This window comes from Schistocerca serialis, chromosome 12 (assembly GCF_023864345.2).
Source record: "Schistocerca serialis cubense isolate TAMUIC-IGC-003099 chromosome 12, iqSchSeri2.2, whole genome shotgun sequence".
NCBI classification, from domain to species: Eukaryota; Metazoa; Arthropoda; class Insecta; order Orthoptera; family Acrididae; genus Schistocerca; species Schistocerca serialis.
The window spans coordinates 109416727-109440721 of record NC_064649.1 but is presented as its reverse complement, the minus strand read 5'-3'; the positions used below and the strand labels follow the sequence as shown (position 1 = coordinate 109440721).

At 41.7% G+C, this 23995-nt stretch overlaps 1 protein-coding gene across 7 annotated transcripts in view; it reads right to left on the bottom strand.

Annotated features, from left to right (window-relative positions):
• Positions 1–23995, bottom strand: part of LOC126428302 (lysine-specific demethylase 4C-like) — a 383324-nt gene that overhangs the window by 64705 nt on the left and 294624 nt on the right. For 6 of the 7 annotated variants that reach the window (XM_050090225.1, XM_050090224.1, XM_050090229.1 and 3 more), the window contains one exon: positions 19214–19369. The exons of the other annotated variant lie outside the window; for it this stretch is intronic. In XM_050090225.1, the coding sequence (XP_049946182.1) occupies positions 19214–19369 (156 nt within the window). The remainder of the gene's footprint in view (positions 1–19213; positions 19370–23995) is intronic. 7 annotated transcript variants of the gene reach the window in all.

Sequence of the window (23995 nt, the reverse complement as noted above, 5' to 3'; positions counted from 1 at the left end):
CTTTGAACATTTTTTAACTCCTCCGCCAGTCCTATCTGGTAAAGTTCCCATATTGCACAGCGATATTCTGAAAGAGAATGGACAAGTGTAGTGTAGACAGTGTCTTTAGTAGAACTGTTAGCTCTTCTAAGAGTTCTGCCAAAAAAATGCAGTCTTTGTTTTGCTTTCTCCACAACACTCTCTGTGTGAGCATTCTAATTTAAGTTATTTGTAATTCTAATCCATAACTATTTATTTGAATCAACTGCTTTTAAATCTGTGTGATTCATTGTACAAGTTAAATGTAATCGAATTTTTTTGATACTCGTGTGGAGAACACACCCCTTTTATTGTTCAGAGTCAATTGCATTTTTTTCACTGTGCGAAATTTCACCTAAATAATTTTGCAACCCATTTTGATCTTCTGGTAACTTTATTAGATGGTAATGACAAAATCATCTGCAAACAATCGAAGGGGGCTGCTCAGATTGTCTCCTAAACTGTTTATGTAAATTAAGAATGTATCTGTATACCACCAACACTGACAAATACAGCCAGTCCGGTATATACCAACTTACTTGCAGCAATAGCTCACACTCAACATTTGCAGACCACCTGATAGCACACAATCACCTCCCAACAAACATTGAAACTGACTTACACATCCTAAAAAATAGCTGCAGCCTATACCAAAAATTAACTATAGACGAAAACTATCACATCCAAAAACCAATAGCCCAAGGAAAGAAAGTTCTCAATGAATACACATCAGTGTGCAACAAAACCGTCTTCGTCAAAATAGAATAACTATACAAATAACACCCACACCACACACGAAAACTACTCATGGGGGGGGGGGGGGAATCTTTCTACCTCCCCCCCCCCCCCCTCTCTCTCTCTCTCTATCTCTGCCCAAGTACTCAACACACACATGCAAACCCACACAAACCATACACCACTGACACCAGATACAATTCAAACTTGTGTGCCTCACTCAGCAAAACAAGCTACGAAACAAATGAACACCACACAGCCACAACAACATGTAATGGCCTATGTTTTGAGTAATCAAAAAAGTGCATTGCCAAGTGACCATAGGTTAAGAAGTAAGTCTATTTACTTTGCCAACAACACAGAAGAATGCACCACAACTTCAAAACTGTAAGTTACACAGAAAACATGATAATCTCATTTCCATTTGTAAATGCATAACAAACAGAAAAATAAATTACGTTTTGCTGTTTGCAGATGATAAGTTGTATATTGTGTAGCAGAATAGCTACAAAAATAAATGGACAACAACATCATGTAAGGAATGTTAACTAATGCTTACACCCACTTTTTGCCAATTGAGTTATAAATGCAACTTTTACATAATGTTGTAAACAACTCAAATGTTAATATGTAACAACCATTTTACAGTTAAAAATAAAAAATTGAACCCACTGACGATAGCACAAAGGTGCTGAAACATGTATGGGTGAAACAAAACAAAAAAAGGTGCCTTTCATAAGGTGGAACTTATCCCATTTACTTAGCAAGTGCGGATACAAGAAGAAGAACTGCACCACAAGATGATTAAGAATGCGCTTGTTTGAAAATGTGAAGATGTGCAGCTTTACCTGCTGCTGTGAGCAACGGTCCTCTGCAAGGTACCTGATGAAAAACTGCACTGTGAGCACAACGTTTGCTAAGAAAATACTTGAGACAAACGAGCATTCATTGACAGCAGCAATTCCTCTCACGTCTGAAGCCGATTCCCAGTTGCAAGATGTGACACTCGTCTACAGTTCTGGCCAGTCAGGATCTTGTTACCACCACTGTCAGTACACAGTGTTACGCAGCTGTGAGTGGGGTACCATTCCTCATCATCACGACTCTGCACCGATTCACCAAGAAATAGGGCAACTTGGCGTGTGCTGCATCTCCAATGAGCATGTTGTGGACTGGGTTTTAAACTCCAATTTTACTTCCTTCCCTTTCTGCTCTCAGATTAACTTGCAGTTCATCTTTACAGTAATCTATAATTATAAGAATGAATTAGAGTCACAATTAGTGCAGAGTCCATGATAGATAAATACCCTTTGCCCACCCTGACGAGTTGCTCAGAAAATTATCAGGTGGCCACTATTTTTCCTAGATTTATTTGTCATAAGTGTACCTCCAGCACCCCTTGGTTTAGGCCACTACATGCCTCCTCATTGTCAATACATCTTTCAACCTATACCCATATCAACATTTGCTTTTGGCGTTGCTAGTGCGGCCACAATTTTTCAGCATTTTTTGGAATAGCTAACAGCCTCTGTACTGGACTGAATCAATTACCTTGACAATACCAATGTTTTTTGTTCTTCCACTGAATACTGTCTTAGGAATCTCTGATCATTGTTTTCTTTTTTGCAGTCTGCAGGTCTCAAGTGAAATCTTGTCAAATCTCAATTTTTTTCAGCCATCAGTTGAGTACCTAGGTTTTGGGGTGTCTCACACAGGGGCCAAGCCACTGCATGACTGTGTTGACAAAATTGCGGCTTCGCCATGGTCAAGCTCTGTTCTAGGTAAAGCTGTGTACTACCATAAGTTTTTATCAAATGCATCCACTGTTACTCAGCCTCTCCATGCACTTTTGCATTAAAATATGCCTCTTTTGTGCCCCCCAGATTGTGATCCAGCATTCGCTTTGCTTAAATCTAAGCTTCAACCTGCCCCATGTCTGGCCACTTTAAAACCCAGTCAGCATCTTGTGTTGGCTACAGACGCTTCTCAGTAAAGTCTCAGTGCAGTGTTGGTGCACAAATACACTCACGGGTCTGAACGACCCATTTCTTACACTTCTAAGTCTGCAACTCCCGCTCAGCAGTGGTAATCTCAGATTGAAAAGGAGGCTTTAGTGACTGTGTTTGCCCTCAGGAAATTCACGTCTTCTTGTATGATTCAAACTTCCATTTAATCACGGATCACAAGCAGTTAGTTGCTCTTTTTAATCCTTCAGCTTCCGTCCTGGACAAGGCAGCGCATCACTTGCAGCAGTGGGCTCTGTTCCTCTCTCAATATCTTCGTCAGATCCATTACTGGCTGAAGGTACAACATGCCCAACCAAAGGTTTATCTCACCATCCAATTGGGCCAAACCCAGACTTTGATCAAGACGAGTTGCTTTGTTTCTGTTTAGACACTGTGAATCAAAATGCAGTTGACAGTTTTCTCGTAACTAGAGCTATGATAGCATCAGCTGTCACTGTGGATCCTGTACTTAGCTGGGTCCTCTCTTTTGTGCAGTACGGCTGGCCAGAAAAACCTGCGGGCCTTGCCTCGGATGCCTTGTGTAGTTACTCTTCCCTCCAGTACCAACTTTCTGTGTCTGACAGGGTTCTTTTGTTAATTATGGAGGATGCTGGTCCCCGGATTCTGATTCCTGCTTCCTTATGCCGTGATGCACTCTGGCTTCTGTTTGTTGGTCACCGGGGGCCTCTCGCACCAAAACTTTGGTCACCAGCATGTGTATTGTCCAGGCATACATGGAGACATTACACGGCTTAAGCTGCTTGCACCCAGTGTGTTCTCCAACAGGTGGCACTGCAGGCTTCCTTATCTCTCTGGCCGATGCCACAGTGCCGTGGGAGAGTCTACATGTCAATTTTGCTGGGTCTTCCTACATCATTATAGGCTCATTGTAGTGGATGCCTATTCCAAGCTTCCCTATGTGGCACGTTGTCTGTCCACATCTGCAGCAGACACTATTTTTGGCGCTGTCTAAGATTTTTGCAATAGAAAGACTTACATGCAGCATGGGTACTGATAAAGGCCCCCAGTTCGTTTCTTGAGAATTTACATCTTTTAGTCAGACTAGTGGCATTCACCATCTCACAGCTCCCCCGTTTCATCCTTATCTAACGGTGAGGTCGAACACACAGTTCAGACATTTAAATCTCAGATGTGGAAGAATGGAACTGGCTTTCTGCTGTCACTGAACATTGCTGGGGTCAGCACCTATGTGTCATTTGCGCTCCTCGTAGGCAGACATCCTATTACTTTGAGCAGTTGCAGCTGAGCATGGAGAGTCTGTTCTGTAGGGGTCACCACCTCCCTCACTGATGCATGTTCCTGCTGGGTCACAGACTGCCTGGGGCTCCTGCATCTGCCCTCACTCCTCGAGTGCTGCCCCTGCTGCACCTGACACTGCAGCCCACACTGCTGGGTCATTTCTGACATCGCCGCTGATGCCTCCGACACCAGCCACTGACCTCGATGAGGAAGTCGCTGTAGAGATGTCACCCCCGGTCCTTTCCTACAGCCTCTCATGAGAAGGGAGATGGTGCACCAACCTGCCCCCTTATTATTTCTGCCCCTACTCACCAGTGCCTGCCCACTACATGATGCAGCAGTTGCCATCATCTGGCAATGAAATGGATATCGGCACCGTTATTGGTGCTTTCTAGGGATCTCTTGTATGCACAGTATATGGCACTAATGCTGACTGCAAAGTTCTCAAAGCAGTTCTTCTTCGGCTGGTGTTATGCCTTCTTTGTTAATAGACATAATTGTTAATGGTGGCCCTCTCTTGAGGGGCTGTAGGAAAAAGCAATGCATGAAATGCAAGTCAAAAGTCTCCACTCGGAACAATCTCCTACAGAAACTGGTTGGATCACAGTGGGGTATTCAACTTGAAACAATCCGAACATCTGCAATGGCACTATGTTATTCTGCAGCAGAGAATGCCTGTCCTGTTTGGTATAATTCAACTTACGCCAAACAGGTGGACGTAGCTCTCAATGAAACCTGCAGAATTATAACAGGTTGCTCGAAACCCACTCTAGTCGAATGGCTTTACCACCTTGCAGGAATAGCACCACCACCTGCTTGAAGAGAGATAGCTGCAAACAAGGAAAGAAAGGCAGTGGAACAGGAGATTACTCATCCTCTGTATGGGCATGAACCACATCCGCAATGACTGAAGTCAAGGAAGAGTTTTCTTAGGACATCAAAGGAACCGCTGCTGAAAAAGCTAGGTAACAACTATGAAGGGCTACGACCCTGGTTGGAAGAGAGTTGTTGAAGCTTTACCTCCAGGCAATGATGGGGAATGGACAACTTGGAAGTCCCTGAATAGACTGAGATCTGGAGTTGGAAGATAAAAACTTAACCTGGCAAAATAGAGATACACTGATCCAACTGATATTCACTGTGACTGTGGAGAAGAACAGACAGTCTGGCACATGCTTCGGTGCCGACTGTGTCCTGTCTCCTGTGCAGAAGATGACCTTCAACAAGCAACAGAAGATGCACTGGAAGTGGCCAAGTTTTGGTCAAAAGTAATTTAATCATAACTGCGAAAAATGTATGTACATGTACCTGTATGTTTCTGACAAGAGAATAATAAAAATTGGTGCTTTCTGTGACTTGTAATCTCAGTGCTTTGCGGGTGCTTTTTTGGTACCAGTGCATTATTTTGGTAGCACACAATTTTTCTGTACTATGTATTTTTCTGCGCCTATTTTTTTAATGAATGTATGTGATTTTCTCACTCCCTAAAAGGGAAGAGTGATGTACCTTCACTCATGACAGGTGCGATTTCAGAGATTGCATATCTGTACAGTTCATAGTTCTGCTAATAGAAATCACCTGGGTCGGTCCTCTGGTGCGCTCTGGTGAGCCACCAAAGAAACAGTATTATTTAAGTGATCACCAAAGAGTGCTCGTCCTATTCTTTGCACTGTATTACTGTTGTTCAGTCAATGTGTTCAGTGCTACACACAATCTCTATTTCACTGTATGTGTTGCTCTGTAAAGTACTGTGTTCCATAAACTGGGTTTGTTCTTGTTATAACAATTTGGTGCCCTTCACCTACAGAAACCTACAGAGGATGTTCAGAATGCACAAAACATAGAATTGCTGCTGTTTTTAATTTCAGAGGTGGGCTAACATTTTAATATGCATGTGGTCATAACATTTTGGCTCTCTGTTGTGTTTGTATTCCTTCTTCAAAACACACTTCTTTACCCTTTGAAACCACTCTCCAAACTAGAGTTTCCCTGTGTATTTTGGCTGCTGCATACATATATTGTTCTTCATCTGCAACAGCCCTTCATACATAGAAATTGTCATTCTTCCAGCCAAAATTTTGCTCATGGAAACAAGACAGTCATGTGGAGAAAATTCAGTGTTACAGGAAGGATCGACAAATGCTTGGAATCAAACTACTTTTCAATATGTACATACAGGGTGTTTATAAATTAATATCAGGGTTTTAATGCTTTATAATATTAATTACAATAAACTTACAGTTATAAATGATATGTCAAATGAATGAGCAACTCAAACAGTTTTGTTAGGCACAAGTGCGTATGCGCAATGTTTCTGCTACAATCCAGTAGACAGCGGTAGTAGCGAAGATGGCAAGTAGTGAACAGAAAGCGTTTTGTGTTTTGCAGTTTTCAAAGACTGAATCTGTAGTTACTGTGCAATGTGAGTTCCAGCTGAAGTTCAGTTGTGATCCTGCAGATGATAACAACACTCGTAGATGGTATCATCAATTTGAAGGTACCGGATGCCTTTTTAAAGGGAAGAGCACAGGACAACCTAGAGTTAGTGAAGAGACTGTTGAGTGAGTGAGAGAGTCATTCACTCGTAGCCCAAAGAAATCAGTCCGGAAGGCTAGTCGTGAATTACAAGTTCCCATGTTGACTGTTTGGAAAGTTTTAAGAAAATGCATACAACCACATCCTTACCGTTTACAGTTATTACAGGCTCTAAAGCCAACAGACCATGGATTATGTGCCAACTTCACAAACGAAATGTTGTTTCATGATGATGAAGATTTTCTGGATCATGTTGTCTTCAGTGATGAATTGACCTTTCATCTTAGTGGACATGTTAGTACTCACAATGTTCGCATCTGGGGCTCAGAAAATCCTCACAAGGTAGTACAAATGCAATGAGATTCCCCTAAAGAGACTGTTTTTTGTGCCATATCCCAGCAGAAAGTTTATGGGTCTTTCTTTTTTGGTGAACCTACTGGCATTTCTTACCTTGATACAATAGAGCAATGGCTCTTCCCTCAGTTGGAAGAAGATGAGCCAGAGAACTTCATTTTCCAGCAAGATGGTGCACCACCTCACTGGCATAGCGAAGTACACGATTGGTTGAACTTCACTGTACCCAAGCGCTGGATAGGCCGCAAGGGGCCCAATGACAGGGCTCACTTTGCATGGCCTCCACATTCACCCGACCTAACTCCACGCGATTTTTTCCTTTGGGGCTTCATCAAGGATCGTGTGTACATGCTTCTACTACCAGCAGACCTCCGTTAATTAAGAAACCGGATTGAAGCAGCTGTTGCTACAATCACTGAAGATACACTTAGCAATGTTTGGGAAGAACTCGGCTATCGACTTGATGTGTGCCGTGTGACAAATGGTGCTCACATTGAACATTTATAAGGTTCTTGGTAAAACTGTTTGAGTTGCTCTTTCATTTGACATATCATTTATAACTGTAAGTTTAACATAATAAATGTTATAAAGTGTTAAAACCCCGATATTCATTTATAAACACCCTGTATCTTACTGGTGCGCAGGAGTGTTGTCACAATGGAAGGACCTCCACCAGGTGGTCTTGGTCATACAGTTTGACACATCTCTGCAATGAGAGGCAGTCGTTCTGTGAGCAATTTTCCTACTATTTTCTTGTGAAAGGAAGAAAGGCAGGAGGGAAGTACAAATAGAGTTTAACGTCCTGTCGATATAGAGGTCATCAGAGACTGTGCACAAGTTCAGATTGTTTCAAGGATGGAGAAGAAATTCGGACGAGCCCTTTCAAGGAATCATACTGGCATTTGTCGGGAGCAATTTAGGGAAATCACAGAAAACCTGTATCTAGGTGACTGGATATGGAATTGGACTGATAGTGTCTCAAATGTGAGTCCAGTGTACTAGGCAGTTGCATTAACCGATACGTTTATTTCAAATGCGTGGACTATCACAGCATGCTCCCCAGCCGACTCACATTCCCACCTAGTATCACCTATCTGCATTCCCTGTCCATGTGCTCTGTGCTCACTACTTTGAGATTTCTGCAGGTAATCAATGTTTGACCTCTCACGGGAATCTTGAAGCAGTGAACATGGAGGACACAGATTGGGATGTGGATAGGTGGCATTAGGTGGGAATTTGGGTCGGCCGAGAGGCGTACCGAGATAGTTCGCGCAATTGTGATGAACACTGAGTCTGGGTGATACAGCTGTCTAGAAAGCAGGAGAACACAGGTTCGAGTCCCGGTCTGAACACATTTTTATTTGTCAGTGCTGATTCCGCATAGAGTTCTGATGTATCTGATGTCATCAATTCTTCCCCTTTCTTTCCTTTCTTCCCCCATCACCCTCAATTTACATAATACTCAGAGATTGTCTAGCAGTGACAGTGACATACACCAAGTCTCTGACAACAGTGCAAGAAAACATGACACAAGGATGAAGTGCATTCTCTAAATGGTGATTAATAATTAAAATAAATTTACAACAGCCTTCAAAAAAGTTACAGAAATTAATGTTAAGCTACACAACTCACTCCAGAATGAGATTTTCATTCTGCAGTGAAGTGTGCACTGATGTGAAACTTCCTGTCAGATTAAAACTGTGTGCCAGACCTAGACTTGAACTCGGCACCTTCGCCTTTCGCGAGCAAGTGCTCTACCAACTGAGCTACCCAAGCACGGCTCATGACCTGTCCTCACAGCTCATCTCCTACCTTCCAAACCTTACAGAAGTTCTCTTGCGAACCTTGCAGAACTAGCACTCCTGAAAGAAAGGATATTGTAGAGACATGGCTTAACCACAGCCACGGGGATGTTTCCAGAATGAGATTTTCACTCTGCAGCAGAGTGTGCGTTGATATGAAACTTCCTGGCAGATTAAAACTGTGTGCTGGAGCTAGACTCAAACTTGGGAACTTCGCCTTTTGTGGGCAAGTGCTCTACCAACTGAGCTACCCAAGCACGACTCACACCCCGTCCTCACAGCTTCACTTCTGCCAGTACTTCACCTCCTACCTTCCAAACTTTACAGAAGCTCTCCTGCAAATCTTGCAGAACTAGACCTCCTGAAAGAAAGGATATTGCAGAGACATGGCTTAGCCAAAGGCTGGGAGATGTTTCCAGAATGAGATTTTCACTCTGCAGCGGAGTGTGCACTGATATGAAGCTTTTTCACAACTCACTGTTAGCAGCCCATAAACGAAAGTTGCCATGAGCAAAACAATACAAGAGTAGCATGCTCACAGGTAGATAACAGAGACATTGCTATGTGGCCAGTTTCTGATTGACACAACACGTGTGTCTTCTCACAGTGGAGATGAAATAAACAAGAATGCAATTACTTTGTTTGCATACAAGAAAATTTGTACGTTTTTCATCTCAAGTGTGGGTTGTAGCATGAAACTTCTTCTAGATGTGACCCTTCTCTGATGGAACACATTTGCAATTGTATACATTGCATCAGTTAATTTTTGTGTTACATCATCCACAGTCCCAGAAAACACAGGTTTACGAGGGAAGATTAAAAAGTAATGGACAATAATTTTATCACTCATAAGTTTAACAGGTAATGAAAGAAAAAATCATAAATGAACTTACATCTTTTAACTAGTTTTCTTCATAGTCACCAATATCCTCAACACATTTCATCCATCGTAGTACCTGTTTCAATATGCCCTGTTCATAGAAATCGATTTTGTTGGAGTATAGTCATCTTTTGACTGCTGATTTCACTTCTGCATCTATTGAAAGGTATTGGCCAGACAGGAATTTCTTCAGAGGAACAAACAGATGAAAGTCCGATGGTGCAAGGTCCGGACTGTATAGTGGGTGCTGGAGGATCTCCCATTCAAATTTGAAGATTTTCCCACAAACAGGAGCAGCAACATTTGAGTGAGCATTGTCACAAAGAAGTCTGATACTGTCACATTAATGTTGTGGTATTTGTCATGAAGGGCATGCTGCAATTTAACCTATGTTTTAATGTAGGCTGCAGCATTCACAGTGGTCCCATGTTCAGCAAAGTCCACCAGTAGCACACCATGCATATCCTAGAACACTGTCACAAGCACTTCCCTAAAAGATTGAGTAACTTTGAATTGTTTTTCATACTGAGGAACCAGCACGTTTCCACTCAACAAACGCCTACTCAGTTTCGGGCACATTGTGGTACATCCGTGACTCATCACCAGTGACAATTTCCTTCACAAACTCGTGCTGTACTGGGCCATAACATGTTAGGTGATGTGAGCCCGTCATCTCTCTATGGCCCTTGTGGTTGTCTGTCACGTTCACTTTACAAAATTTCTTCATGTCATAAACAGCATTGTACTTTGCACATAGGAAATGTTGAACAGATGCAACCATGGTTCATAGATGCACATGCCCATCATTCAAAACTGCTGCCTCAGTGGCTCTGACATTCTGCATGATTGCAGCTGTTAATGGTTGCCTGGAGTTTAACAAATTGCTAAGGCTCACGCAACTCTCTCAGAACTATGCATACCACCTGGAGACATTGCTACAGCTGTACAGTCATCCCCATACATACCACACACGTCCCTGTGAATTTCACTCGCTTTATGCCCTTCGACCCACAAATATCAAACTACACTTCACTGCTCTTTGTGACCTGACAACAGTAACATGCACGCCACGCTCATTTAGTAGTTGAGGACTCTCTCGCTAGAGCTGAACGTGAAAGCAAAATACCATCAGTAGCAAAAACCGCAAATTATATTGTCATGAAAATTCACATTCCAGTTGCAATACCAGGTGAGAAAATAATTACTAAGCATTAATTACCGATCCTCCCTCGTATTAAAGTCCATCCAATACTGATATTCGGCAATTTCGCTTCGTCAGTGCTACTGTAGAACAGCGAGATCATGTACTCGACTTCTGTACTGAGTCATAACTAGTCTCACTCCTGCAACCCAGTTCTCAGACTTACCATACACATATTACTGCAGCAGAGCAAAAGGAAGGTGACACACAGTGACAAATAGGCAGCAGCTCAATTTTTAAAGTACATGAACTGCAATACTAGACACGTACTCGCTCTGTTTCCGATCGGCAGACCTCGCATGCTCCTACAGACAGCACTACTGTGCCTTCACCTGCACCTAACCTAATGTCTCTCCCCCTCTCAGCCCCAAACATTTTCTGCACCACTGCTACCCACCCCAGTAAAGCTCGTCTCCCACATCGTCTGGAGTCAAAGTCGTATCGCAGTGCCCGGAGATGACGGTGCCATTGTGTGTGTGTGTGTGTGTGTGTGTGTGTGTGTGTGTGTGTGTGTATGAGTTGAGCTCATGTAAAAGGATGAATGTTTTGATTTGTCTTTCTGGAAAGGTATCAAGATTCGAGGCCACTTTAAAGAGCAAGTTCCCACTCCAGGATCCAGGGAGACTAGCATTGAGTGGGAGGATCTGAGTAGCCTGTTCGGTGTAGCAGTAGCAGTAGCAGTAGCAGGTCCCCGAAGAGCATGTTCAGCAACTGGGTGCTGGCTGCTCCAAAGGCAGACAGTTCTGTTATGTCTATTCCTGTGCTCAGCCAGTTTTGTGGTGGTGAAACCTACATAAAAGTTAGTCGACAAATGACGAACACTGTTTTGTAAGTTCCTCTCCCTTTGATATTGTAGGATTTACCAGTTCTAAGGTCAAAACAGCTGGTAGTGAATGAGTAAACGGAGCAGGTTTTACAGCGGGAGGTATTGCACAGGTAGGGACATTGGAGTACAGGTAACAGTTTGGGGAGTTGTACAATTTTACTAGGATGTTACAGAGGTTAGGAGGTGACAGAAGGTGTCAGTGGGTGGTTTGCAGAAGATCTTATTTCGGGGCTAGGTTTGAGAAAGTTATGGCTTCAGTAGTATAAAGTATTGAGGCATAGAGGCAGGGATGGCATAGGCAATGCTTCTGAGTTGTTTAGAAGTAGGAGGCGTTTTAGTCGCAGTGTGAGCGGAGGGTGGTGCCACAGCCGTATCTCCTCGTCACTACTCAGTACCAGTCATGCTGAATAAGCTACCCTTCCTTTCTAAACTCCTCTATCCCATTTCTCTTTCCTTCCCACTGAAATAACTACAAGTTCTGAAAGCCAAGTAGTGTGTCCCCTCCACTTCTGTATGGCCCAACAGGGTGTTTCAGAATTGCTCTTATGGCCTTCTAGTCCTTGTAGAGGGAACTTAGTACTCATATGTGTGAGTTGTGCTTGCATGAGCGTATACACATTTTCTACTTCAAAAGAGGCCTTTCAGCTGAAAGCTCAAATGTATAGAGGGTTTTTTTTTGTGCCAGTCTGTGACTTAACAGCTTCTCATTATGATGAGTAGCAGTCTATCCTTTCCATAACACTGGACTTAGTAGGTAATGTTTTGATAAGCAACCCTTGTTCCAAACTGTACCAGCTGGATATAAAATAAATTTCAAAATCACGTGACTTTCAAAACTCTCACTTCACGAAAAATGGAGAAGAAGGTGCCAATACCAGTCTCTGTTGTAATTACCACACACACACACACACACACACACACACACACACACACACAGAGAGAGAGAGAGAGAGAGAGAGAGAGAGTCCAGTACTGGTCTGCAGACCTGTCTCATAGTTAAGTAGTTTTCTCAAATGATTTTGAAATATATTTACTGGTTGTGAACTCCTTGGCATCATCTGCACAGGTAGAGATATACACTGAAGTACCACAGAAACTGGTATAGGCATGCATATTCAAACTCACAGATATGTAAACTGGCAAAATACAGCATTATGGTCAGCAATGCCTGTATAAGACTACAAGTGTCTGGCACAGTTGTTAGATTGGTTACTGCTGCTACAATGGCAGGTTATCAAGATTTAAGTGAGTTTCAATGTGTGTTATAGTCGGCACACAAGCGATAGGACGCAGCATCTCTGAGGTAGCGATGAAGTGGGGATTTTTCCGTATGACCATTTCACGAGTGTATGGTGAATATCAGGAATCAGGTAAAAAAAACATCAAATCTCCAACATCGCAGTGGCCAGAAAAAGATTCTCCAAGAATGGGACCAACAATGACTGTAGAAAATTGTTCTACATGACATAAATGCAACCCTTCAGCAAATTCGCACAGATTTCAATGCTGGGCCATCAACGCATGTCAGTGTGTGAACCACTCAATGAAACGTCATCGATATAGGCTTTCAGAGCAGAAGGCCCACTTGTTTACCCTCAATGACTGCACCGAACAAAGCTTTACGCCTGACCTGGTACTGTCAACACCGACAGTGGACTGTTGATGACTGGAAACATGTTGCCTGGTCGGACGAGTCTCTTTTCAAATTGTATTGAGCAGTTGGACATGTACGGGTATGGAGAAAACCTCACGATTCCATTGACCCTGCACGTCAGCAGGGGACTGTTCGAGCTGGTGGAGGCTCTGTAATGGTGTGGGGCATTGCAATTGGAGTCATATGGGATCCCTGATAGTCTAGATATAACTCTGACAGGTACATAAGCATCCTGTCTCATCACCTGCAACATACATAGAGAAGGGCTTCGAAGACCTGAAGAAAACAATGGCCGTGTTTATTGACCTAACATCAGCATATGATACAGTGTTGCGGAAAAGCATGCTTCTTAAGTTCTTAAGAATAATTCCATGTAAAAGAATTGCACAACTACTCAATAACATGCTGTCCAACAGGAAATTCCAAGTTCACCTAAAAGATCAAGTAAGCAAGGAATACAATTTAAATGACGGACTACCACAAGGATCATTATTGGCCCCCCTACTTTTCAATTTATATGTCACTGACTTGCCCGAAACGGAAGCAAGAACATTTATCTATGCTGATGACATAGCCATGGTGATGCAGGCTAACGATTTTACAACTTCAGAAATGACTCTCACTCAGGATCTGCGAATTCTAGATGAATTTTTTAATGGATGGCGACTCAAAGTAAACAGAAATAAAACTGAATCTTCCACCTTCCATCTGAGTAATAGGCACGCTCACTATAAACTGCAAATTTCCTTTAGAAATCAGTTGCTGTTATATAACCCATTCCCAAAATATCTCGGCATGACCTTGGATCATTCGCTAACATATAGAAAACACCTAACTGAAACAGCTTTAAAAATGAGAACCAGAAACAATATATTGCACAAACTCTCCAGAACAAGCTGGGGAGCTAAGGCATCAGTACTCAAAACAACTGCCCTCTCACTTGTATACTCTGTTGGGGAATATTGTAGCCCAGTATGGCTGAACAGCACTCTTACAGCCACGGTAGACACGCAGCTGAATGTAGCCATGAGAAGCGTATCCGGGACAATAAAATCCACACCCACAGAATGGCTACCTGTTCTGTCTAATATTGCACCACCGAAGTTACAACGTCAAGCAGCGTTGAAAAGGGAATGGGAGAAATGCTCCAAGAATCCCGAGTTACTGCTACACCAGGACTGTGATGCCACTCAAAGGCAACGTCTTAAGTCCAGGAAACCCTCCTGGAGACTTGGAAAAAGGCTTACTTCTGAAGGATTCCAACTAGAAACAGCATGGCAGGAAGAATGGTTTGCAGCCAATCCCGATTCTGCAGGTCTCATTGCTGATCCTACACGAGTCCCTCCTGGATTCCACTTATCTAGGAGGTCGTGGACCACCCTAAATCGCATGCGCACCAAGCACAGAAGATGCCAGGACTTGAAGCATAAGTGGGGAATCGCTGAAAGTGCCAAGTGTGACTGCAGACACCAACGACAAACAATACACCACATAGTCACAGAGTGTCCCCTACGGAAATATGCTGGAACTCTGACCAGCATACATGAGGTCTCTGAGGAAGCAATCTCCTGGCTGGATACTTTAGATATTAACCTATAGTTTTTATTACAACTTGAAGCTCTGTTTGTCGATATTACTGTTTATAAAAACCACATTTTCTCTTTTACATGTAACTCATCGCAGTGTTTTTATCCGTATGTATATTATTGATTTATCGATCTAATCTAAGACTTTTATTACCATAAATGAATGCAATCTATTTTATTTGTAGTATATGCATATTGTGTTACCAGTAACATCATTGCTGTTCAATTCAAGTAATGTATCCTTGATGCCAAACGAAATAATAAAAACCTGCATCTATTCATGCCCATTGTGCGTTCTGACGGACTTGGGCAATACCAGCAAGACAATGTGATAGCCCGCACGTCAAGAATTGCTACAGAGTGGCTCTGGGGACACTGTTCTGAGATTTAACACTTCTGCTGGCCTTCAAACTCCCCAGATACAAACATTATTGAGCATACGTGGGATGCCTTGCAACATGCTGTTCAGAAGAGATCTTCACCCACTCGTACTCTTACGTATTTATGGACAGCCCTGCAGGATTTGTGGTGTCAGTTCCTTCCAGTACTACTTCAGACATTAGTCAAGTCCATGGCACATAGTGCTGTGGTACCTCTGCACGCTCGCAGGGGCCGTACATGATATTACGCAGGTGTACTAATTTCTTTGGCTCTTCAGTGTACTACCCAATAGTGACATATGAAAATTTGTACTGCACTGGAACTTGAGCTTGAATTTCCTTCTTATTGTGATCAGACACCTTAACTTGTTTGGCTGTCTGTACATACTCCCTGGACTGAACTAAACTTCCACATATACTGTCTTCATCCTTATGTACACAGAGTATGCACGGAGAGCCTATTTGGTTAAAGGTTTCTGCTTGTGGTAAGTGGGAGATCCAGGTTTGAAGCCTGGTCCGGCAGCCAGTTTTAATCTGCCAATTTGTTTAGAGCTGTAGATTTGATACCAATGTTGTAGACAGTGGTAGTTCTCATCTGTCACTCCTCTGCTTGTAATTTACAAGTATTCAAAGATATATATGCCACAAATTAGCAACTACAATTTGAATATTCTCGGACACTTCTACATCTCCACATACTCACATGCAATAAAATAAAAGCAGTATTTGATATTATGAACTCACAATTTAATGTAGCATTTTGACTGCTTTGCGTGAATTTTAAAATTGCAACATTTGTTGGGGTTTCTAAAAATAAAAGCGATGACAAGAAGGGAAAACTGATAAAAATATACTGTTGTAAAGATAAACTTTCATCACATTTAAATTAAGTCATCTACAGATTGGACACAGACAAAAGGACTAAAAGATTTTTTAACCATCCAGTATCTTTTCTCCAGAGACATGAAAGGAAATGCTAATCTTTTCCAGCATTTGCATAGCCAAAACTCTCTGGATTCCATTCAGTACATACAAATGTCTGTAATTCAGCAAGCTTCAAAACAAGTAATTACTTCTTACTGAGACCCCAGCATGGGCCTCAGACCATTGCAACCAATGTTCGAGTTACCTGGACTAGGGGAAAAATGCAGCCTGTCTATCTGTGTACTCATTTCACAACAGCAGCTAATCAAAGTCTATTAAACAGATATTCCTTCAGTTATTGGCAGAATATTATCAGAATAACAAGAATAAAAATCTGACTGTTGCTGATATTCTACAAAAATTGTTTGGCCACAAAGCGATTTTGGAAATTAAAATCAATTTGTGAATAAATTAACCTTTGTAGAACATCAATAAAACTTTTCACTATTTTGTTGGTTTGTGTATATATGTGTGATTAATCATATTCTCCTTACAAAGTTTCCAAATAAGGCCCAATGATAGTAAAAGAGTTCACTCATAGTTACTTCACATTCAGATTAAAAACTATGTAGCGACGCTTAAAAACTAGGTAGCGAGTTTACATTACTGACTGACATTTTTGCCTGTGGATTTACTGACACAGCAGCTCTAATGTTGAATTATTTACAAATGTCAAACCTTCTGCACCCACTGCATATTTATTGTCCTTATTCCTTTTTTGTTTTGGAGATAAGTCACAATTCCAAATACAACAATTCAGTTTTCAAGTTTATGACTGCTTCAGTTTTCACCTAACACTATACAAAGTGATACAATCATTAATTTTACAAGTCTTGCTCCCTGTATGAAATGTAATGCAAAAATAATTGTGAACCTGAAACTATGATGTTTACCTTATTATTGTTACTGAATATTTACACCTGTGTAGGTCAAGAACTTCACAAAAATCATTGAAATTTTTAGTGTCAATACCAAGAACAGCAACACAAACTAGTGTCAGGGAAGGCAAATGGAAGATTTGTTAGAAAGTGCAGTGTACTGATACAGGAAACTGCATAGAAGATTTTAGTGCACTAATTCTGGAGTACTGGGCCAGCATTTGAGAGCCCTACAAACTTTTGCTGAACCCTTTCACATAAATTTAGAAAACTGGTATTCAAGAAATACTGTAATGGGACAATCCTGTGGGGACTGCCATTTATCTCATGTGGACATCATAAGAATATGATAAGCTATATATTACTGTAAGAGAATTCCGAAGATAAGATATGCAGATCAAGTAATTAATGAGGTGTACTGAATCAAATGATGGGTAAAAAAGGAACCTATAGTGCTAACTGACTAAAAGAAGGCATTAATTGGTAGGAAATATCCTGAGGCATCACAGATCTACGCACAATTCCAGTAAGTAGGTTAAATGAATGTGCAAAAATAATTGTGAACATGAAACTATGATGTTTACCTTATTATTATTACTGAATATTTATACCTTCGTAGGGCAAGAACTTCACAAAAATTGATACTGATGTTAGAAAGTACAGTGTCTGGTACAGGAAACTGCATAGAAGATTCTAGTGCCACTAATTCTGGAGTACTGGTCCAGCATTTGAGAGCCCTACAAAGTAAGCATAATGGCAGACACCAGTTCAGGGACACTCTGCTAAAACTGTAACAGGCCATTATAGTTCATACAAAAGTGATAGGGAAACTTGTATGAGAATCTTTGGAAGAAAAGTGAAACTGCTTTTGTGGAACCCTATCACACAGATTTAGAAAACTGTAATGGGAAATACTGTAATGGGACAATTCTGTGGAGACTGCCATTTATCTCATGTGGACATCATGAGAATATGATAAGGAATACTAAGCTGCATGTTACTATAAGAGAATTCTGAAGATAAGATATGCAGATCAAGTAACTAATTAGGTGTACTGAATCAAATGATGGGTAAAAAATGAACCTATAATGCTAACTGACTAAAAGAGGGCATTAATTGGTAGGAAATATCCTGAGGCATCACAGATCTACACACAAATGCAGGAAGTAGGTTAAAATGAATGTACTCATAGGTTGCAGTATTTCTGCAGGGATGAAGATTCTTACTCGGGATAGACTAGCCTGTGCCAGACCAGTCTTCAGACTGAAGACCGCAACAAAAAGATGCTTACAGAGGCAGCAGGTATTCATTTTGGTTGCTGTTGTCGATAAGAGGTCCCCTTCACTACAGACTGCACAGTGGCTTGCAGAGTACAGACGTAGCTCTAGACTCATGTACATGTAGTACACAAATGCACACAATTTTCTGCTATGCAGAAATCAAATATTCAGTTTGGAAGAAAATTATGGGTCACAAATTCACAGTCACAATTACTTGTATATTCAATTTCATGTAAAAATAAATTCAAATGCAGCTACTTTTGTTTTGTTTTAATACTAGGTGGAAAACTGACACTGAAGTAAAGCTAAAAACTCAAACTGAAGTGTGTGAAAGAACAATTTGGCGCTGAAGTATGTCAGATGTTGTACAAACAATACACTTATGCCAAAATGAACTTTTACTCTGCAGCAGAGGTTGTGCCAATTTGAAACTTCTCGGCAGACCAAAACTGTGTGACAGACTGGGACTCAAATGTGGTACGTCCGTATGTCGCTTTTCACGGGCGAGTGCACTACTGTCCGGGCTATCCGGGCACAGCTCACGATGAGCCCTCACAAGTTTTACTTCAACGAGTACTTCTCGTCCCGCCTTCTGAACTTCACAGAAGTTCTCCCACTTACCTCGCAGGAGTAGCACCCTCGAAACTAAACCTGTGAGAATGGGTCCAGGGTCGTACCCGTACGTCTCGCCGCGAAATGCAAAGGTCTCGGGTTCGAGTCCCGGTCTGGCACACAGTTTTATTCCAACAGGAATTCTCGATTGACATACAGCGGAGAGAGACAGTTTCTTACTATTAAATACCTGAACCTCAGAGAGTTTGGTATCTGCTGAGAGCGAGGAGAGGGACAGGGTTGGAGGAAGGGGAGAGCCCAGAGAACAGAGCCGCTACTCACGAGTATGGCGGACGGGTCGACCTCGTGGAGGAGTCTGCCGTCTGGCAGGGCGACCTTGAGCAGCGGCCTGACTGACATGCGGGTGAGGTGCCCGGGGGCGAAGCAGCTGCCCCCGACCCACACCACCACCGCCTGCCCCGTTTCGAAAGCACACGCCTGCACGACACAGACAAAACACAGGTGGAGACACGCACGGCGGCACACAGCGGGCGAGGGATTGGGTCAAGGGAAGGGGTAAACACAGTTTGAAAGTGTGCGAGGAAAATGTTGCCTGTCCACTTTCGTCTCGGGATCTTCAGCTGGCATTTCTTTAACGATTGTTCCGATGTTTCACCAGCACATCTGGTTGGTATTCTCGAAGATTCAGTTTTCTTCCTGAGGAGAGGGGATTGTGCTCAAGTTGATTCCATGGATGGAGGTTATATGTACTCTACACACTAATGCCCACAGTTTCACAGGTCCTTGTCACTCTAGTTCCTCCACTGTTACTTGTAACTGTGGCAAGGAAATCTGAGATCCATTTACAGTGAGGTTAACTTCTTTCTTGTCAAAACTATTGTCATGTTTGTGAATTTATATGTCTTCCCTAAATGAATGGGCACAATAGCACTTCTTCACAGAAAGAACCAGCATGCTGGAGAGTTTTATTACATGGTCAGTTTCGCACAACGCATGATCTGCCACGTCCAATTTCTCGATGTGTCTCAACCTGCAATATCCTTAATGTTCCACGATTCTGGTATTAGTGGATCGTTCAATCATTTGACACAGACTTTTCCATGTGTGCACACTCCCTGTATTGTGAGTGGGTGTCTTCTAGCCTTTGCTAATCTGAGACAGACTCTGATCTTCCTGGTTGGTTTGTAAATAGTGTTTACACAGTATTTGTGCAATACAAGGCCATTCTGTCTGTCACCCTTGAGATATACGGACAAAGGCTGTACACAACATTTCTTCTTCCAGTATGTCATGCTTTGTGACACTTATAAAAGAGGTGGAGCACCCACTGTTCCTCAAAGTCCATTCCTGGTGTTACATCTCATGTCTGATGAGCTATGATTCACACATTCATCTCACACATATTATGAGTGCATTAATCATACCTCTTTTCTCGTTTGGGTGCCAATTTGAAAGTTTGTGCAGGTATCGATCTGAGTGGGTCAGTTGCTGATATACAATGTTACACAAGTTTTCACTATACCTTGTAACTTGTGCTTGCAGAAAGGGTAGATGCTGATACATTTTTTCATCAGCTATCCTTTCTGGATATGCTGGTTATGAGGAATGGTGAGAGCCCGGGCCACAATGTGCATCAAAAACTGCACACACTAAGTGATACCTGCACAAATTTTCATCACCTGTCTGCGAAAAGAGGTATGGTAAGTATAAACATGCAAGATGAATATGTGAGTTGCTGCACCCCAAATGTGAGATGCAACATCAGGAATGCCTTCAGAGTTACTAAGTGTACTCCATCATTTATATAAGAAATGTCACAAAATACAACACCCAGCTAAGTGCTGCATCAGAAGGAGAAATATCGAGTACAGCCTTTCTCCATACATCGGCCTCATACTGTGCAAATGCTTAGTAAATTGAGAAGGTATATCAGAGAGTGTCTCAGAACAACAAAGGACAAGAGGGTCCCATTCACAATGCGGGGGCTATACTGCAAAATGTGTACATGTCAAAAAGCCTCTGTGGAAATGTCCAGATGATCCACCAATACCACCACGACCAAACATAAATGGTATCGCAGATTGGGACAGGTCGAGAAATCGGCCATGGCAGAGTTCTTACTGTGAGAGACTGACCACTTGATAAAATTTCCCAACAGCATTTCTCACTGTGGAGAACAGCTATTGTGCCCATTTGTTCAGGGAACAAGTAGAAATTCACATATGTGGAAATAATTTTAACAAGAAAGAAGATAGCCTCAAGGTAAATAGATCCCGGATTCCCATGCCTCAGAGAATGACTGTACTGAGTAACAATGGAGGAGCTACAGTGATAGTGACCACGGAAATGCTCACCCCCAGAGGCATTAGCGAAGAGTACATATAACCTCCATCCACGGGACCAACTCCAATGCAGCCCCAGCAAGAAGCTGAATCTTTGTGAATGCCAGATGCTCTAGCTGGTGAAACAAAAAAAAGGATCACTATAACAATGTTGGCTGATGGTCTGACACAAGTGCCAATAGACAAGTGGACAAAAAAGGAGTGACAATTTTGTAGGAGGATCATTAATTAATTAAAGAGACAAATTAGTCTGGAGAAAAAACTGTTAGTAGAGCAAGTTTGATACTTTTATGGCTTTAAGTTGGCATCACTGGGATGAGCCCTGATCAGCTGATGTATCAACATTGTTTTGTTTATAACCTCAAAAATACAACTCAAGATGGTGAATACACTTGAAACATCCACATTAATTTAATAACTTTCTGTTATTCGTTTCTTACTTGCTGAAGGTGAGAAACCAGTAAATATATACTGTAGAAAGTCTAAAGTTTATGGTGAAGGTTGTATTAATTGTGCAAATTTTTACAAGTGGGTAGAGCAGTTCAAAAATGGTCCCTACTCTGTGATTGACAAACACCGTTCTGGCCAACCAGCTGCAGTTTCAACTCCCTCACTTGAAAGTCAAACTGATGACATTATTTGTGCCGACCACCGTGCGACTGTGGAAATGATAGTTGATAAGGTTCACGTAAGTAGTGGTACAGTTCGTAACATTATCTGTAACAAGCTGAAGTACCACAAACCATGTGCAAGATGGGTCCCAAAGGAGCTGACGCAGCTACACAACAAAACAAGGTTGAGAGTGTGCACAGAGCTAAAGGAACGTTATGAAAGAGAGGGTGAGCACTTGCTCAGCAAAATTTTAACTTGTGATGAAGCTTGGGTTCACTATTATGAGCCAGAATCAAAAAGACAAAGCATGGAGTGGAAGCACACCAACTCACCTGTCAAGAAAAAATTCAAAACCCAAGCATCAGAAGGAAAAGTCATGTTGGCGGTGTTTTGGGAGGCTGACATCCAGTTTTTTGTGATTATCTCAAGGAGCAGCGTACAATGAACAGCCAGTACTACTTGGATTTGCTTTTAAACAAGGTGAAGCCAGCCATGAGAGAGAGACGTGGACCTCAGAGGAGAGGTGTGATTCTCCAGCAAGACAATACATGTCCTCATATTGCTCAACTAATCTGTGAAACCATCAACAAAATGGGCTGGGAAGTACTGCCTCATCCCCCTTACAGTCCCGATTTAGCACCTAGTGATTTTGAATTGTTTGATGCACTGAAGGATGCATTACGTGGGAAGAGGATCCAGGACAATGAGGACGTGAAAAAGTTTGTGGAAAATTGGTTCAAACATCAAGATAAAGAGTTATTTGCAGCCGGAATAAAAAAGCTTGTAGCCTGTTGGAACAAGTACATAAATGTTCAAGGGGATTATGTTGAAAAGTAGAAAAAGTATTATTTTGTAAAAATAAACACCTTTTTCTCCAGATCAATTTGTCTCTTTAATTATTGAATGACCCTCACATGTAAGGGAAAACTTCGTGGATGTCAGATGTTCTGTGTGGAAACTGAACATATCATCTGTAATGTCAATGTACATTGCTGCAAGAACAGCAGGGCAGAAGTTGAAAGATGAGGGCATACAACAGGTCACTGGCATAGTTGTACAGTGAAGGAATTTAACAAATTTGGTTTACTGAAACTGATGCTGTGCCAAGAATGGTCATGGAAGATAAACATAATTCACCATGTCACATAACAAGAGAAATAAAACAATAAATGGGAACACTGGGAAGATAAATTTGGCAAGCTGCATTTATTACTGCCTCTCAGATTTAGCTGCACATCAGTTCCATATGTATTTTTCTTATCACTGATATGAGGGTAACATATGTGAGGAGTGGCGCTAGGTAAGGCAGACACAAATATCACATTTTGATGGTTCTGGTTACCATGCAAACAAATGAGAAAAGAAATAATTCAGAGCTGACAATGAGAAATTAAAACCAGCATGCTGGGCTATTTGTCAAAATGATAAAACCTGAATAACAGCACACAGATGAGATTCTTATGTTTCCTGTATGGCAGAACACAGAGGGGCAGAGAGAGAGGTAAAAACATAAAAGAATAATGGCATGCAGAAGAAATGGTGCGTGGTGTACAAACATTCCAATCACAATAGCAACAACATGACTTTAAGATGTCAGTGAATAGACTGTTAAACAGGGTTGTTTCTGCTTACAGCTGTAAAACAATTTTTTTATTTTATTTATGGTATTGCACAGGAATCCAGACATCAAGTGAGTATGGACAGTATCCAATTCATAAGGTACACAAATAACCACAAAACCATATAAAAATCATGACCGTGACATATTTCTTATACTCGTATTGTCCTACATGTTAGCCTACTGTCTAAAGGGACCATACAAACATAGGAAGTATGCTAGTTTTGTAATTTTTATGTGGTTCTGTGGTAATTTATACCAGTTGGAAATTGTCCATACTCGCTCGATTTGCGCACTGGAGGTTGTATTTGAAACTTCTGCCTGATGATGTGGAGTTACACAATTACCATAAATAAAAAATAAATTATTTTCTAGCTGTGACTGGAAACAACTGTGTTTAAAAATTACATGAAGGCCGTTGACCTGTCCCACGTCAAACTAGAGAGTAGGTTGCCATGTTAAGTGCCCCAGTACTGACCCCCAAGGCAGAAGACGTTTCAGAATCGATTCAACAGTTTTTGAAAGTCCAAA